The sequence below is a fragment of the Macaca mulatta genome, chromosome 11 (assembly GCF_049350105.2).
Source record: "Macaca mulatta isolate MMU2019108-1 chromosome 11, T2T-MMU8v2.0, whole genome shotgun sequence".
In the NCBI taxonomy this organism is placed as follows: domain Eukaryota; kingdom Metazoa; phylum Chordata; class Mammalia; order Primates; family Cercopithecidae; genus Macaca; species Macaca mulatta.
In genome coordinates, this window is record NC_133416.1 from 14,938,442 (window position 1) to 14,953,567 (window position 15,126).

The 15,126-nt window shown below is 40.0% G+C and overlaps 1 protein-coding gene and 1 long non-coding RNA gene across 13 annotated transcripts in view; one reads left to right on the top strand and one right to left on the bottom strand.

Moving 5' to 3' along the window:
* Positions 1 to 15,126, bottom strand: part of DUSP16 (dual specificity phosphatase 16) — a 91,375-nt gene that overhangs the window by 42,379 nt on the left and 33,870 nt on the right. For all 11 annotated transcript variants that reach the window (XM_001084619.5, XM_028829264.2, XM_077953646.1 and 8 more), the window contains 2 exons: positions 6,276 to 6,868; positions 5,261 to 5,399 (listed from right to left, as the gene is read on the bottom strand). In XM_001084619.5, the coding sequence (XP_001084619.3) occupies positions 5,261 to 5,399; positions 6,276 to 6,503 (367 nt within the window). In that variant the 5' untranslated portion in view covers positions 6,504 to 6,868. The remainder of the gene's footprint in view (positions 1 to 5,260; positions 5,400 to 6,275; positions 6,869 to 15,126) is intronic.
* LOC144332795 (uncharacterized) lies at positions 1,373 to 15,121 on the top strand. Of its 2 annotated transcripts, XR_013400914.1 has the most exons (4): positions 1,373 to 3,993; positions 5,217 to 5,433; positions 11,684 to 11,798; positions 14,468 to 15,121. It is a non-coding gene; the product is annotated as an uncharacterized LOC144332795 (long non-coding RNA). The 2 variants fall into 2 exon arrangements; XR_013400913.1 differs by having other exon boundaries at positions 11,684 to 15,121.

Genomic DNA, 15,126 nt, shown 5'->3' on the forward strand with positions numbered 1-15,126 from the left:
TCTTAAATCTTGTATCTGCAGGAGAAAAAACAAAGACAGGCCCAGCACATGGCATAGAGCATGGCTCTCTTTAGCTCTACCTTGTGTAATTTCTTTTTTTTTTGGAGATAGGGTCTCACTCTGTCACCCAGGCTAGAGTGCAGTGGCGCAATCACAGCTCACTGCCATCTCAAACTCCTGGGCTCAAGTGAGCTTCCCAAGTAGCTGGGACTATAATTATGATACCACCGCACCCGGCTAGTTTTTTAAATTTCTAGTAGAGATGAGGTCTCTCTCTGTTGGCCAGGCAAGTCTCAAACTCCTGAGCTCAAGTGATCCTCCTGCCTCAGCCTCCTAAAGTGTTGGGATTACAGGCATAAGCCACCATGCCTGACACCTTGCATAATTTCTATACCCAGATTACCTATTGCTCCCATGAAGCTGGTCTTCTCTGCGTTTATGACTTTTTATTACAAGTTCAAAATATAGTTTAGCAGACACAAAGGACTTTATTAAAAAGAAAAAATATACAGTTTATTCTGTCAATATTTTCCTACAATTCTAATTATTTAACATACTTAAACTTTTCTGAAATATTCTCAATCGAATTAGATTCTTTTCAAATTATTAGAAATCCAGTAATTTTTTTAGTCAAATAGGAATTATAGTATTTTTCCCTTACAAAAGCCCATCCTAGGTTATAAAATCATTATTATGATACATTGATGTCACACCCATTTTGTTACTCTATTAATATGCTTTTCTTTGTTTTTGAGATGGAGTTTCACTCTTGTTGCCCAGGCTGAAATGCAATGGTGCGACCTCAGCTCACCGCAACCTCCACCTCCCGGGTTCAGGCAATTCTCCTGCCTCAGCCTCCCAAGTAGCTGGGATTACAGGCATGCGCCACTACGCCTGGCTATTTTGTATTTTTAGTAGAGACGAGGTTTCTCCAAATTGGTCAGGCTGGTTATGAACTCACGACCTCAGCTGATCTGCCCACCTTGGCCTCCCGAAGTGCTGGGATTACAGGTGTGAGCCACCGCGCCAGCCAATATGAATTCTTAAGTCTTAATTTCAAAGAGGGTTGTGGGGAATATACGCAGGTCTTTAAATTGTATTTATTCAATAACTGACTTCAAAATTGAAAAAAAAAGGGAAACAGTGGTTTGCCATTACCCACCCATTAATGGTAATAGAGAACTTATTTTTTATTTTTTATTTTTTTGAGACAGAGTCTCACTGTCTCGCCTACGCGAGGCTGCAGTGGTATGATCTTGGCTAACCGCAATCTCTGCCTCCCAGGTTCAAGCAATCCTCCTGCCTCAGCCTCCCGAGTAGCTAACACTACAGACCCGTGCCACCATGCCTGGCTAATTTTTACATTTTTAGTAAAGATGGGGTTTTGCCATGTTGGCCAGGCTGGTCTCGAACTCCTGACTTCAGGTGATCCACCCACCTCAGCCTCCCAAAGTACTGGGATTACAGGCGTGAGTCACCATGCCTGGGCAGTGATGGAGAACTTTCTAAGGCATCCAAATTTGTTCTTTTTTTTAAGATGAGATTGCTACTGATAATTTTTTTTCTTTCTTTTTTTTTTTTTTTTTTTGTTGTTGTTTTTTTTAGAGACAGGCTCTCTGTCACCCAGGCTGTAATGCAGTATTGCAATCACAGCTCACTGTAACCTCAAACTCCTGCTCTCAAGCAATCCTCCCACCTCAGCTTCCCCAGTAGCTGGAAATACAGGGGTGCACCACCACACCCAGCTGCTATTGATATTAAACCCTTTAATCCACTGGGAGTGAAACAATGCTATGGTTTGGTTTGACTTGGTTAGGTTATTTACTAATGACTAAATCGAGCAATCAATTTACATTTTAAAAAGTACAATAATTATTCTGACTGTTCTCAATTAACATGAATTCAAGGACTTGTATCTTCCTATGAGTGGAGCTAGATTTCTAGGGTTGTTAGCTCTTTATCAAACACCAGTATTTAAGGACCACACAAAATTAGCATTGTTTACAGCAGCATTTTCATCAGATTTTAATACCATCTTCACATCTACTCATATAGATGAAGAAAGTTTCATATTAGATATTTTCCCATCGCAGCTATGTATTTGCTTTATCAGAATAAATACACCTTCCAAATCATTTATTTCAAAACAATCCGAAGTTTTCTCTACTTTCAGGCTTCATCACTGCTTAATATGCTTATATTCTAAACTAATAAATCATAGGAAATATAAACAGTATAAAATCTTCAGGTAAGCTAGTATCAAAATATTTACTGAAAACTTAAGAAGGGCTAGGTCTTGCGGGAACACAAAGATACACAAGACCTGGTCCATGTTAAGGAACTAAGCCTATCGCATTCCTGTAGAGGTTCCCCAAATCCCACTTCCTCCTCCTTCAGTAATCCTTCATTTTTTATGACCATGTAAGCAGGTCCTCCAGGTAAGTGTCAGTGTCCTCTTGTTTGAAGGAAAGAGCTTATCAATTTCTTGGGAGTCCTCTTGTTCCCTTGTTACCCAGTCATTCTTCTGTGGGTAAGGTAGCCCTGAGAGTGTGAGTAGATGTGGGGCCACAATTCCTCACTGCCACAGCTAATGACCATAAAAACCATCTCACATATCTGATGCTTTCTTTTCTCAAGGTGGCTGAAAGTTCTAACCTGATAGAAAAATTATTCCAAGAAACCACTCTGTCTTTCTATGACCATGTCCAAACGGGACTGACAAAAATCTCCAACTGCTGAAAGTCACAGGGGCACTCAGCAGTGAAAATCGTCTCCAGTGACCTTGTAACTTACGGTAGCCCCTGTGAGAAACTAGCGCGCTTTTCAGTTATTTCTCCCCAACCAAAACATTTAAGAAACTTTTGTCAATGTGTCCTTCTGTCCCACATCCCTGGCTTGTCCTCTGAGCAGCTGGACCGTGGCAATAAAACAGTTTCCCAAGAATTGATGGCCAAACTTTCTCCAATACTGTTATCCACTTACCCCAATGATCTACCTAACCTGAGGAACAAATTCACTAACCAAAAGAATCCCCAATTGCTTTTGGATGACTGGGAAGGCTTCTAATCATCTAGAATCCCCTCTGAGGTGTCACAAGAAATCCAGCTGCTCAGAAACTCCCAAACAAGCAATTCAGACCCTGAAGTCACCTCCTAAGCTAATAGAAACACCGGATTCTGGAGGTGTGGATGAAGATATCGTGCTACTAATACAGTTAAAGTGGCTCCTGGCGCGGCCTCCACAGACTTTCCTTTAGGCCTAAGAAACACTTCCTGTATGAAACGGGGATGTCAGGGTGTTCTGACTCAGTGTGTCATACCATGTGTCCCTAGAGTTGACATAGCTAATCAGGCAGTCCTGTTTCTTCCTTATTGCCCAGTGAGTGCCCCTCCCAAGGCTACACAGGATCGATAAGAACCTTCCCAGGTAACACAGGAAAGCTCTCTGGTAAAGGAGTAACAACAAGTGGCTAAAGCACCTGTGCTAGAAACTCCATGTGAGCTCACTCCTCTGGGGGGCGTCTACTTGACCGAGATGTTCAGTAAGGGCTCCCCGTGGGGTAAAAGTGTCTCAAACAAGAGCAGGGCAGGATAACCACCCTGTCACGAAGGACATCTTGGTATACTGCTTCTTTAAGAAAAACTGTGGCTGGGCGTGGTGGCTCATGCCAGTAATCCCAGCACTTTGAAAGGCCGAGGCAGGCAGATCACCTGAGGTCAGAGTTCGAAACTAGAACTGGCCAACATGGTGAAACCTGGTCTCTACTTAAATACAAAAATTAGCCAGGAGTGGTGGCAGGTGCTCGGAATTCCAGCTACTCAAGAGGCTGAGGCAGGAGAATCGCTTGACCTGGGAAGCAGAGGTTGCAGCAAGCCAAGGTCGCGCCACTGCACTCCAGCCTGGGCGACAGAGCAAAACTCCATCTCGAAAAAAAAAAAAAGAAGAAGAAGAAGAAAAACCCTGATACCCTGATCCCATTAACAGGATTCCAAGGTAAAGTCCCTCATGCAGTGGCCATGTGAAACATGAAATGAGTTCCTAAACTCACCACATTCGTTTAGTGAAATGCTAATAATAGTTGTTATATTTAACACACTTATACTCCCAGTAAACGAATGTGTCTATCAACAGAGACAGAATCTAATATTACAATTCTCAGTTACAGACTTCTGAAAACTAGATTCTAAGACAAGCTGGCTTCACTTAAGAACACTAATTGAAAGATCAGACGGAATCACAGCATAAATGAAAGGTGTACAGATAGACAATGAAAAAGATGGAACTATCCTGGTTCTTAGAGAACTGAGGAAAACCTTGTGAGAGAGAACGGGAGACATGGAAATCTTATCTAAACCTGCACAGAGTTTAAAATTATTAACACACCAACAACTAATTAATCTTTTGTTTTTCTTAGATCAAATATTTAAGAGCACTCTTGTCTATCATTGAAGCTGAATCTGCCTAACACAGCAGCTTTATGTTAAGGCTATTGTGTGCTGTCAAACTATATTCCCAGGGAAAGGATTTTCATTTGCAAAACGAGAAGCAAAGGATGAACAGCCTTCTTTGGAATCTGATGGGATTAACTCCTATGATGCCGTCCTTCAGGACAGATATAGAATATTTGGTCCTTCCCACACATTTTATAAAATCATCTGGTTGCTTAGCATTTCTACATTGAGACTTTTTTAAAATTATAAAACAAATAAAAATACACAAGTAACTTTTAAAACAGTTCCCCTACTTACCAGAAGAAACATTCTGCACACATTCTCCCCCTATTTCATTGTTCATAATGCCCAGAAAGGTGACCTTATCTCTGGAGTCCGCTCCAACTATAAACGTTAAGTAAGAGTCTGACACTGTAATATTGGTCTGGTTCTTGCCACAGGGACGGGAACTAACAGCGGGAGCTGAGGTGTTCGTCATTTGATGTTCTTTTATCACAGGTGAATGGAAAAAGGCAGACAGAAGCAGCTGGCTTTGAGCTATCCATATGGGTGTGCAAATCTGTGTGGCACTACCAGTTAATACCAAGTGAAGAGGCACTTGAGCTAAGTCAAAAATACACTGACCCATGTGGAAGAATGATATAGTATTCCAGTTAAATAGGACAGTGACATCAATCAAAAGCTATAAATAAGTCATTTTACACACCAAAGTTGGGATGATCTATTGTGATGTGAGCTCACTGTGAAATATGCTTACTTACACAGCTCAACAAGATTCTGGGTCCTTTTAATTCCATCACGAGCCTTACCTGCAAGCAGGTGAACAGAGTTGAAGCTCTTCTCCAGTTTACCCAGAAGTACAGTGAGAAAACAGTCTGAAGAGAGAGAGGCAACATCTTGGGAGCTTTGATCGTAAACTACAACCTTCTGACTGCAATCAATGTCAACCTGAAATGCAAACATGAGGCTTCTTAGGAAGAAGGTGAGAAAAGTAATCTCAAACTACTGCGTAAGATCTCACGTTTACCAGTGCTGAGGCAAATAATTGCTTCCTGTTTTCAATTAATAATTTGAATAAAAATGAGATGTAGTCAATTTATGGATAGAGAGCATACAAAACTCTTAAAAACCAAAACCAATGCTGTTTCTGTGTAGGTGGTCTCACAATTCCCTGGTTTTAAATCCTTTATGCTATAAAACGGTAAAGTTCAAAATAAACCAAACAATACGCAAATAAACATAACCCTGGACCTAAACAAACTTTTGTAAAAATGACTTTTACAGCTTAACAAAGATATCAGTTGTTTATTTGAATTAAAACATGAGCTCATTTGTATTAGTCAAGAAAAAAACAGCCTTCCTCACTACACAGACAACATTTTAGTATCTCAGGAATAACTTTCCTTGAAGATAATATCATTAAGTCTTGACCAGTGTTACCACATGTGTTATGACATATAAAAAACACCCCTAATAATTAGTTCCTACTTTCTTTCCAAAGAACTTGAAAAGAATGACTTTCCTTTCAGTAAATTTGCAGATAATATAAAATAGTGTTTAATAAAATAATTTTAGCAAGCCACAAGAAAATACAGCACTTGTCCAAACTAAAGCAAGTTAATCCTTCTGCATAGTTTGGAAATATTATTAAATGTGACAATATGGACAGTAAATTATTTTGAGATACCACAAGGCATCAAAATTTAAAAAGCAACCAAAACTTCCTCAAATTACTTTCTCTACTTAAAGAGGAGGCTTCAATTAAAATTATTCCCCATTCAGTGTGTCCATTTATTTTAAAAAGGCAAAAAGGAAAGCATTTACCTTATGTTTCGCTGAATGCTGAATGAGCTCTGTAATTAACACTTTGTCCTGTTGCAACCTTCGCTTCATAAGCTTGGAGCAGTTGATATTAATGGCTTCCAAAATGTGGGATGTATTGTATTCCACAAATGGCCGGCTATCAATTAGCAGCACTTTTTCCGTTCCACTTTCCAGCAGAGCCACCAACCTCTCAGTAACAATTTGAGTTCCAATCATCTCATGGGCCATGACAACAATAAGTCCTCTTTTCCCACCTCCTTCTTTAATTTGCCACGATGATGTAATGGTGGTGCGCTCAAAGGCTCAGCCACTCCATTGTACTAAAAGTGTATGAGGTCAGGCTGGTGGTGACTGGCAAAAGGAGAGTTAAACCCATTTTCAGCAAGAGCCCTCCAAGTGAATGTCTCTTTCTCTTTCCCGTTGATGTGCTCTTGCAAAGGACTCCGTCCACAAAGCAGCCCCTCACATTTGATTCATAAAGAGATGACTGGAATAACCATTCCACAACAAAAGATGCTTTGGGGCAGCCAGCGCATTACATCATTCTTTACCTTTGCTCCCGCGCTCCAACAGCTTTACACTGGACTGAAAGCCTACGCGGAGAGGGAAAGACAGAAAACAAAAACGTGAGGTCAAAAGAAGAAGAAAGAGTGTCAGATTAGAGAGAGTGTATGATTCATAATATTTACTCCATTAATCTAATTCCACACTTGATGCACTGCTTCATTTGAACAAACAAATAAAAAGGACAAATTGGTATGGCTTCAGAAAAATGTACTAGTGATAATTCCATTTTACTTCAAAATGTAAAAACTCAAAGAAAACAAAACAAGACATATCATGAATTATAAACACCCAGGGCTCCGAACTAAATGACCTGTAGTATGGAATTAAAAGGGCTATCAAAAGCTGCTTGAAGTATTATTATTCCAAATAGTTTTCCTATATTTTATTTGCTTATTTATTGAAACCCCACAAATAGCAGCTGAGGACCAAGTTAGCAATCCTGTCTTATCAGGACAAAAAAAAAAAAAAATCTCTTCTGAAATGGCTTGAGAATTCCTGTCATGAGTGGGTAGGTGTATATGTGTGCACATGTGAGCTCACGCGAGTACCAGGGCGCAAACAGCAGCCTTTTTAAATTGCCCTCATGGAGGAGAGAAGATGCAGGAAAACTGGAAGTTCTATAAATTTCAGCTATCTTTTAAGGAAGAGGAAGGACAAAAACAACTGATATGTTTGTCACAGCAGCTGCTGAGCTAGGACTGTGAAGTGCCGAAGCTCACAACCATGACCCTGGCATGTCTCCTTCCGGAGGCCGCCTCCCTACCACCAAGTTGCTTAAGGAAGCTTATCCTTCACTTTTTCCTGCTTCATTCTTCAGAGAATCACTAACTCCTAGTCTTAAAAAAATCTCACCCCTTAACCTGGAACTTTAAGTTAGCAACCCAGACATACAGAGCCCTTAAAGTTGGACTCAGTGCTTTCCTTTCTTGCCAAGCTCCTTTAATCAATCACTTTCTAATTAACACTAGTTGAAGTTTTGTGCTTATTGCTTGGACTTCACCTTGACCTTCAATACTCTCAGATTCCTAGTCCATCTCTGCTTATACGAAATCCTCTACTACAGAAAACTACATGTCTACTTCTGGCATTGAACTTCTAGAGGGTAAATTTTTTTTTTTTTTGAGACAGGGTCTTGCTCTGTCACCCAGGCTGGAGTGCAGTGGCACAATCTCAGCTCACTGCAACCTCCGCCTCCGGGGCTCAAGTGATTCTCCTGCCTCAGCCTCCCAAGTTGCTGGGACTACAGGCACACGCCATCACGCCCGGCTAATTTTTGTACTTTTTGTAGAGACAGGTTTCGCCATGTTACTCAGGCTGGTCTTGAACTCCTGGGCTCAGGCAATCCACCCATCTCAGCCTCCCAAAGTGCTGGGACTACAGGTATGAGCCACTGCACCTAGCCTAGAGGGTAACTATTTGATGGCAAAAGTTTATTATATTTCTTACTTCTACAGTACTTTGGACATAATATACTCAATTTATTATTATAGTAGGTAAATTCTTCCTTGTTCCAAAAACAATTTAAGACTCTAAATAATTATTTGATTAGCTGATTTCAGATCAGGATGTCAGAGCCTTTAAAAACCTTTAGGTCATGTTTCCTAATTCTGTACTTACAAATTAGAAGGTAAAGCATGGACACAGAAGGGGGAGCATGATATACAGAGATGCAGCTTTGTCATTTACTTATGTAACCTTGGACAAATCACATAACCTCTCTAAACCACAGTTTCTTCCCCTACCAAATGTAGACATTATTGTCTCTTCAAATTTTGGTCTGAGGACAAGATAATATAATTTATTGAATGCTGCATCACAGAGAGACAGGAGGGAAAAATACCCTATAGATGCCAATGGCAAACAAAGCTGGCTTGCATCTGGCATCTAAAAGACATCACTCACAGATAAAAACAGATGTAATTCCATCCTCCTGTAGTACAGCTGCAACCAAACTGTGCCCTTTCTCACAGAGGCTGACACACAGGGAGTTAGAAGGCACCTGAGATACTGTCTCAACCACACCACATTTTACAAACCAGCTCCATTTAATACATTATATATCCATTTCTTATTTTCCAAGAAACAACTTTCATTAATGTATTATTTTCAGTATAGCTCTATGGCAATGAAATACAAAAGTCATCTCTATTTTCAACTGAAAGAACTGTAAGAGAATTTGTCCTAGTCAATCCACTAATAAACTTCTGCAAAGCACCTACCAAGGCCATACCACTGAATCAGGTTCTGCCTGCTCAGTGACAGAATTCATGGCAATGTAAGGTCCTGTACTCAGATTGATTCCCAAACCAGGTCTTCTACTACTAGGTTACCCTGTTTTCCCTAAGTACTTGGTTCCCATAATGGAACTGGACTGGGAAAGAATGATGCCAATTGTCCATGAGGGTACCCAGGTGGCACAGAAAGTGGAAATCCAAGAACAAGAGCAAGTTGATTCCAACAATGGCACTGGGTCTCTGAGTCTGAATGACTCCTCTCAAAGAGATAAAATCCGGATGGGACAAAGCAATTATCTGGGTTAGCAGATCAAGGGACAAAAGGAGGGAGAAGTCAGCAAACATGCAAAAGTTGAATTAGAAAGTTCTCATCTTTGCTTGCCCTCAGCCAATTCTCATAAACCCAAAGACAGGTTACAACAAACGGTTCTACAGAGCAGAAAATGTCATTCTTGCCCACAGAACCAGAGTGTAGTTACAGATACAAAAAGACCCTTTCCCTGACCAAGAAAGGGCCTGGTCAAAATGACTCTAACCTGAGAATGTAAGTGAAGCACAGGGGTGAAAGTGAAGTGAGGGTGAAGTTACATTCTTTCAGTGCTGTACTGAGGCCAGCCGGAGTCCTCCTGGTAGGACTTCATGCCCAACGTTTAATTTTCTGTAGTCCTAAATGGGTGAGGTGACAGGCAGAGCCCTGCCAAGGGATCATGGAGGGTAAAGTAACAATGGCCTTAATCTCTTTTATTTACACAGAGAATTTTGGTTAAATCCCCATCACTGGCTACAACTCTAATTTTTAAAATTTCTCTGTATTTACTGTTTTGTTTTCAAAATCCTTTGCATTAGGTAACATTTGAAAGATGACAAGAGAATATTTTGCTTGCAATATCACCAAGCTAACCTTACCCAGAATTTCTATAAGTCAAGGGGAATAAAAATTCTTACAATGAACCACAAAGGCCCAAGTCCATAGAACAAAATCCAGAGTAAACCAGCTTTGCTATTTATCTATTTATTTAGCCAACTGTTAAAGTTTTAAATATTTTCTTTAGATTTTTAAATAGGTAATATATTCATATGGTTCAAAAAAGTCTAAAAATGTACATATAGTATGAACATGTACAGTTTATTGTGTCACTTATACCTCAATAAAGGTGTTTAAAGTTGCTATGATATTGAAAATTTAGCAAATACATTTAAATGAAAAAAACTAAATATATTCAAAATCCTTCTTCTACCATTATCCTCCACCTGTCTGGGTCCCAACCCTGCTCTCTAACTGGCAACACCTTTTAGCAGTCTCATCTAATTTATTCTAAAGATTTTTTAAAATTAATACAGAACACAAATATATACACTTTTCCTTCTCTTTGTTCAAATGGTTACACAGTATAGACATTGTCTTATATCTTGCTTTTTCTTTCACTTACAGTACTTGAATCTGATTTTTTTCAACATTTAATTAGAAAATGAATCACTCTATATTTCTATGGGCCTTGCATATATGCATGTCTGGAAATCTAAATAAAACATATAGAAATTCTTTTTTTTTTTTTTTTTTTTTTTTGAGATGGAGTTTCACTCTTACTGTTCAGGCTGGAATGCAATAGCACAATCTCAGCTCACCGCAACCTCCGCCTCCCCGATTCAAGCAATTCTCCTGCCTCAGCCTCTCCAGTAGCTGGGATTACAGGCATGCGCCACCACACCCGGCTAATTTTGTATTTTTAGTAGAGGCGGGGTTTCTCCATGTTGGTCAGGCTGGTCTCAAACTCCAGACCTCAGGTGATCCACCCGCCTCAGCCTCCCAAAATGCTGGGATTACAGCTGTAAGCCACCGCGTCCGGCGAAATTCTTAAATTTAAAAGATAACTCCATATGGGCATGGTGGCTCACGACTGTAATCCAAGCACTTTGGAAGGCCGAGGCAGGAGGATTGCTTGAGTCCAAGAGTTCAAGACCAGCCTCCGCAACACAGTGAGACCCTATCTCTACAAAAATTAAAAAATATATGTATACACACATATATAAAATTTCCCCCCTAAAATTACATACCAGAGTACCTAGAAGCTGCCAAGTAATTCATAATAGTGTGCTCAAAAGGTTAGCAGATTAAATGCTGGGAGTCACCACAACTGGCCTGTTTTATGACATCTTATTTAGAGACCCTCTATACCCACTCTGGCTTAAAAGAAAATTAAAATGTGATGGTGAACATTCATGAAGTTATGGAAATTATCTTTTAAAGGATACCCGAAAGTCAGCAAGGCAGTATTTATCATACTGAAGACTAGTAACCTTAATCAGGGCTACTACACAAAAAAACTGCAAAGTATCCCAAGTTCAAAATAAAAGTTTTAAAAGACTTTATCTAGGAATAAAGATAAACGGAATCAACATCTTAGTATAACAAAGTGACTATCCAGATCATGGAATAAAATCAGCAAATCTCCTAAAGAAATACCATTTCTGGTATATTTTTACCTTTCAGCAAATGATTTATGTTTTATATTTTATAACATTTAATGTAACACAAGTTGTATAACAACTTCCCCCTTTAATATACAATTTTTTCTGTGTTTTAATATGTAATTTATTTTTATTTAGATTCCATTTGGTTACCTATGGAAATGTATCTACGACTATAACAGAAATCACTGGAGTTTTATTTCTTGAAATTCACTCTATATCCAACTCTGCACAAATACGGTATATCAATGAGGTATGCTACTGAATAAGTTATGTTTAAGAACTGTAAGTCTAAGACTGTTTTTATGTTAAAGTGAACAACGGGGGCTTGTTTCAACTAAAAGAACAACATAAAGTCTGAATGTATAAAACCAATATTTGCCATTAATTACTTAAAAGGAAAATGTTTTGATTTTTATTACTTGTAGCCTTCAAAAGTTGTGCCCAGCCAGAGAATCCTTTTTTTTAAGATTAAGATTATTTTTAAGTGATTATATTAAGGATCTTCTTCTGCTTCCCAGATGAGTTTTCTCTTCAACTTCCCAAACATGATCCTGGGTTCTAGGTCAGTCATACTGACACTGACTATATCCTACTCAGAAAAAAAGTGGTCATCTCTCATGCACACAATTTCCTTCCTTCTACCCATGGGTTATTTTCTGCTGGCAGCAATAGTTTCATCTGCTACTGCTACTGCTACTGCTGCCCTAAAACACCCACTCCCAAGGCCTGCATCAAGGCCCCCAGCAGGGGATGGGGCTCCAGGAGGAAACGGGGGGTCCCACTCAGAGAGGCACAACTCCATTTTAAATATTTTCTTTTACAAAGAGAAATTATCAGGGGAAGAAAAAGGATCCCATGGCTATGGGGTGCTTAACAGGTCTGTCGAGTGAGGAGAGGGATTTAGCTTTATTTGGTTGGGCTAGAGCTCAAGTTCAAATTCTCAGTTTATAGAAAGGATGTAATCAGGTGAGACGTTTACTTTTATTAAACTACAAGCCTGACTTAAATTTCTTCCCTCCAATAAAACTGAAGAAACAGGCAACAAGATATACTGAAATGTATTTCAATAGAGCCCTAAACACAGGCTTTCGATAACAGGAAAAACTTAACCAATCAAAAGGGAAAAAAGGAGGCTATCATATCTGCAAACAAGAACTCCTTAGACTTTGACTGCCTCAATTCTACACAGATTAAAGCAACTTTATCTCACAAGCTGTGGGTTAAGAGAAACTTGAAATTCTGAGGTCTGGTATTTGGCAAATATATTCAATAAAAAAATAAAAACAAACACAAAAAATCATCCTCACCAAAATCAAGGAAGCTACGAACTGGTGCAGCAAACCACCATGGCACGTGTATACCTATGTCACAATCCTGCACGTTCTGCACATGTACCCCAGAACTTAAAAGTATAATTTTAAAAAATAAAATAAGGCTACGAACTTAATGTGCTTTTTAGCTGCCTATTAATGTCTGATCATATTTCCTTACCCAGAAATTGAGGACACATATTCTGACAAGTGATGGAAATAATGAATTAGACTGCTTGAAGCAAAACGATTTAGATGATACTAGACCTGGAGACAGCAGTTATTCGCACCGTAGAACCCAGTTGCCTCACACTGATATACCGCACTGTTCAAAGCCACCACTCCAATCAGAGGTGCAGGTTGTTTACATACATCTCAAGGACCCACAGATAAAGGCTGGAATAGCAGTCAGCCTTCAAAGACCACCTATAATGCCTGTGCCTTTAGGCACAGGCCAGCCCAGGTAGAAGCCAACTCTGTGAGAAGCCTTCACCAAAGTTTCTGCTCAGGGCAAGGAGCACTCCCCTCTTGGTATTGGCTCAATCAGAGCTCTTGTCTTTTTCTTAGTACTGCTTCCTGTTTATGATCGCCTGTTTCACCAGCTTCCCCTTCCCTGACACACCTGAGCTCTCCTCCTGCTTCCCCCTCCCAACCTTCCTCTTTCCCTCTGCCACCCATGTACATATCCTACCCACACTCCTCCCGGCCCACAGGCTCCCTCACCTACCTCTCTACACTTAACGCTTCCTCCAGACACCCTGCCTGAAAATGCGGGACCCTACCTACTGGGAGAGGGGCTGGTGTATGGAGGTGGTCTTGGGAGGGTAGAAATGGAGGATCCCTGGATGGAGTTACTGGGCAAGAGGAAATATAGCCAGGGATTGGCTTAATCTGAGAATTGAGGAGAAAATGTTTCAGAAGGGTATTTTCAGTAAAGGTAGGCTGGAGGCAGGAGAAGGAAGATTTAGAATAAGACAAACAGAGGTCAGATGGGGATTAATTTGTGCATCCTGGTTTTCTTGAACATCTGACAGAATCACTATAATTCATCAGGCCTACTGTAACTAATTCAGTCAGCTAACAAGTACTTATTTGGCACCTAATATGTGCCAGGCACTGCTGTGAAAATGTAGTAATAAATGAAAAAAGTATTCATTGTAAGTTATTAATGTACTGCCTGGTTATAAATTAACAAGGCAAAAATTATTGCCCTTATGGAGCTTCTAATTTAGTGATGGGGGATACAATCAACAACAAAAACAAAACATTTCCTATGATAGATGCTGATAAGAACTAGGGAGAAAAAATAGAGCAGGGAACAGCAAAGGGTGTGCGGGGGCGGCTGTTAAAATTGTAAGCAGAGTAGTCAGAGAAGGCATTACCTTGAGAACATGAGAGAGGAGAGAAGTAAGAGACTGAGCTATGTGGATACCTGGAAGATAGTAGCTCTCTGGGGCCAGTGAATATACTAGTCAAGATAATGCTGAATTGGGCAAATGCCAATAAAAGAAGTGGCAGGTGTTCATGCTTTGTTCAGAACTATGGTTGTATCTATTGGAAATGATGCATTTCCAGGAAACTGAACTTTTGTTTTTGTTTTTTGAGACAGGGTCTTGCTCTGTCACCCAAGGCTGGAATGCAATGCTGTGATCTCAGTTTACTGCAACCTTCACCTCCTGGGCTCAAGTGATCCTCCCACTTCAGTCTCCCGAGTAACTGGCACCACAGGCATGTGCCACCACACCTGGCTAATTTTTATTTTTTGTAGAGATGGGGTCTCACTGCGTTGCTGACTCTAGTCTCAAACTCCTGGGCTCAAACAATTCCCACACATTGGCCTCCGAAAGTGCTGGGATTACAGGTGTGAGCCACTGTGCCCAGTCAAACTTTTTAAATTAATGGATAAGACTGTATGTATTTATCATGCACAACATGATATTCTGAAGTATATATACACTGTGGAATGGTTAATTCTACTAACAAGTGCATTACCACACATAGCCATCATTGTTGTGATAAGAACACTTAACATCCACTCCTTGAATTTTTCAGGAATACTATGTATCTTCATTAACTGTGGTCACCATGCTGTACAATAGATCCTTGAACATACTTTTTCCTAAGTAATTGTTTACTTTCACCAATATCTCCCCAGGCTTCCCCTCCCCACTGACCATTCCAGCCTCTGGTAACCATTCTACTCTCTACTTCCATGAGATCAACTTTTCAGCTCCCATATATGACTGAGATTACACAGTATTTGTCTTC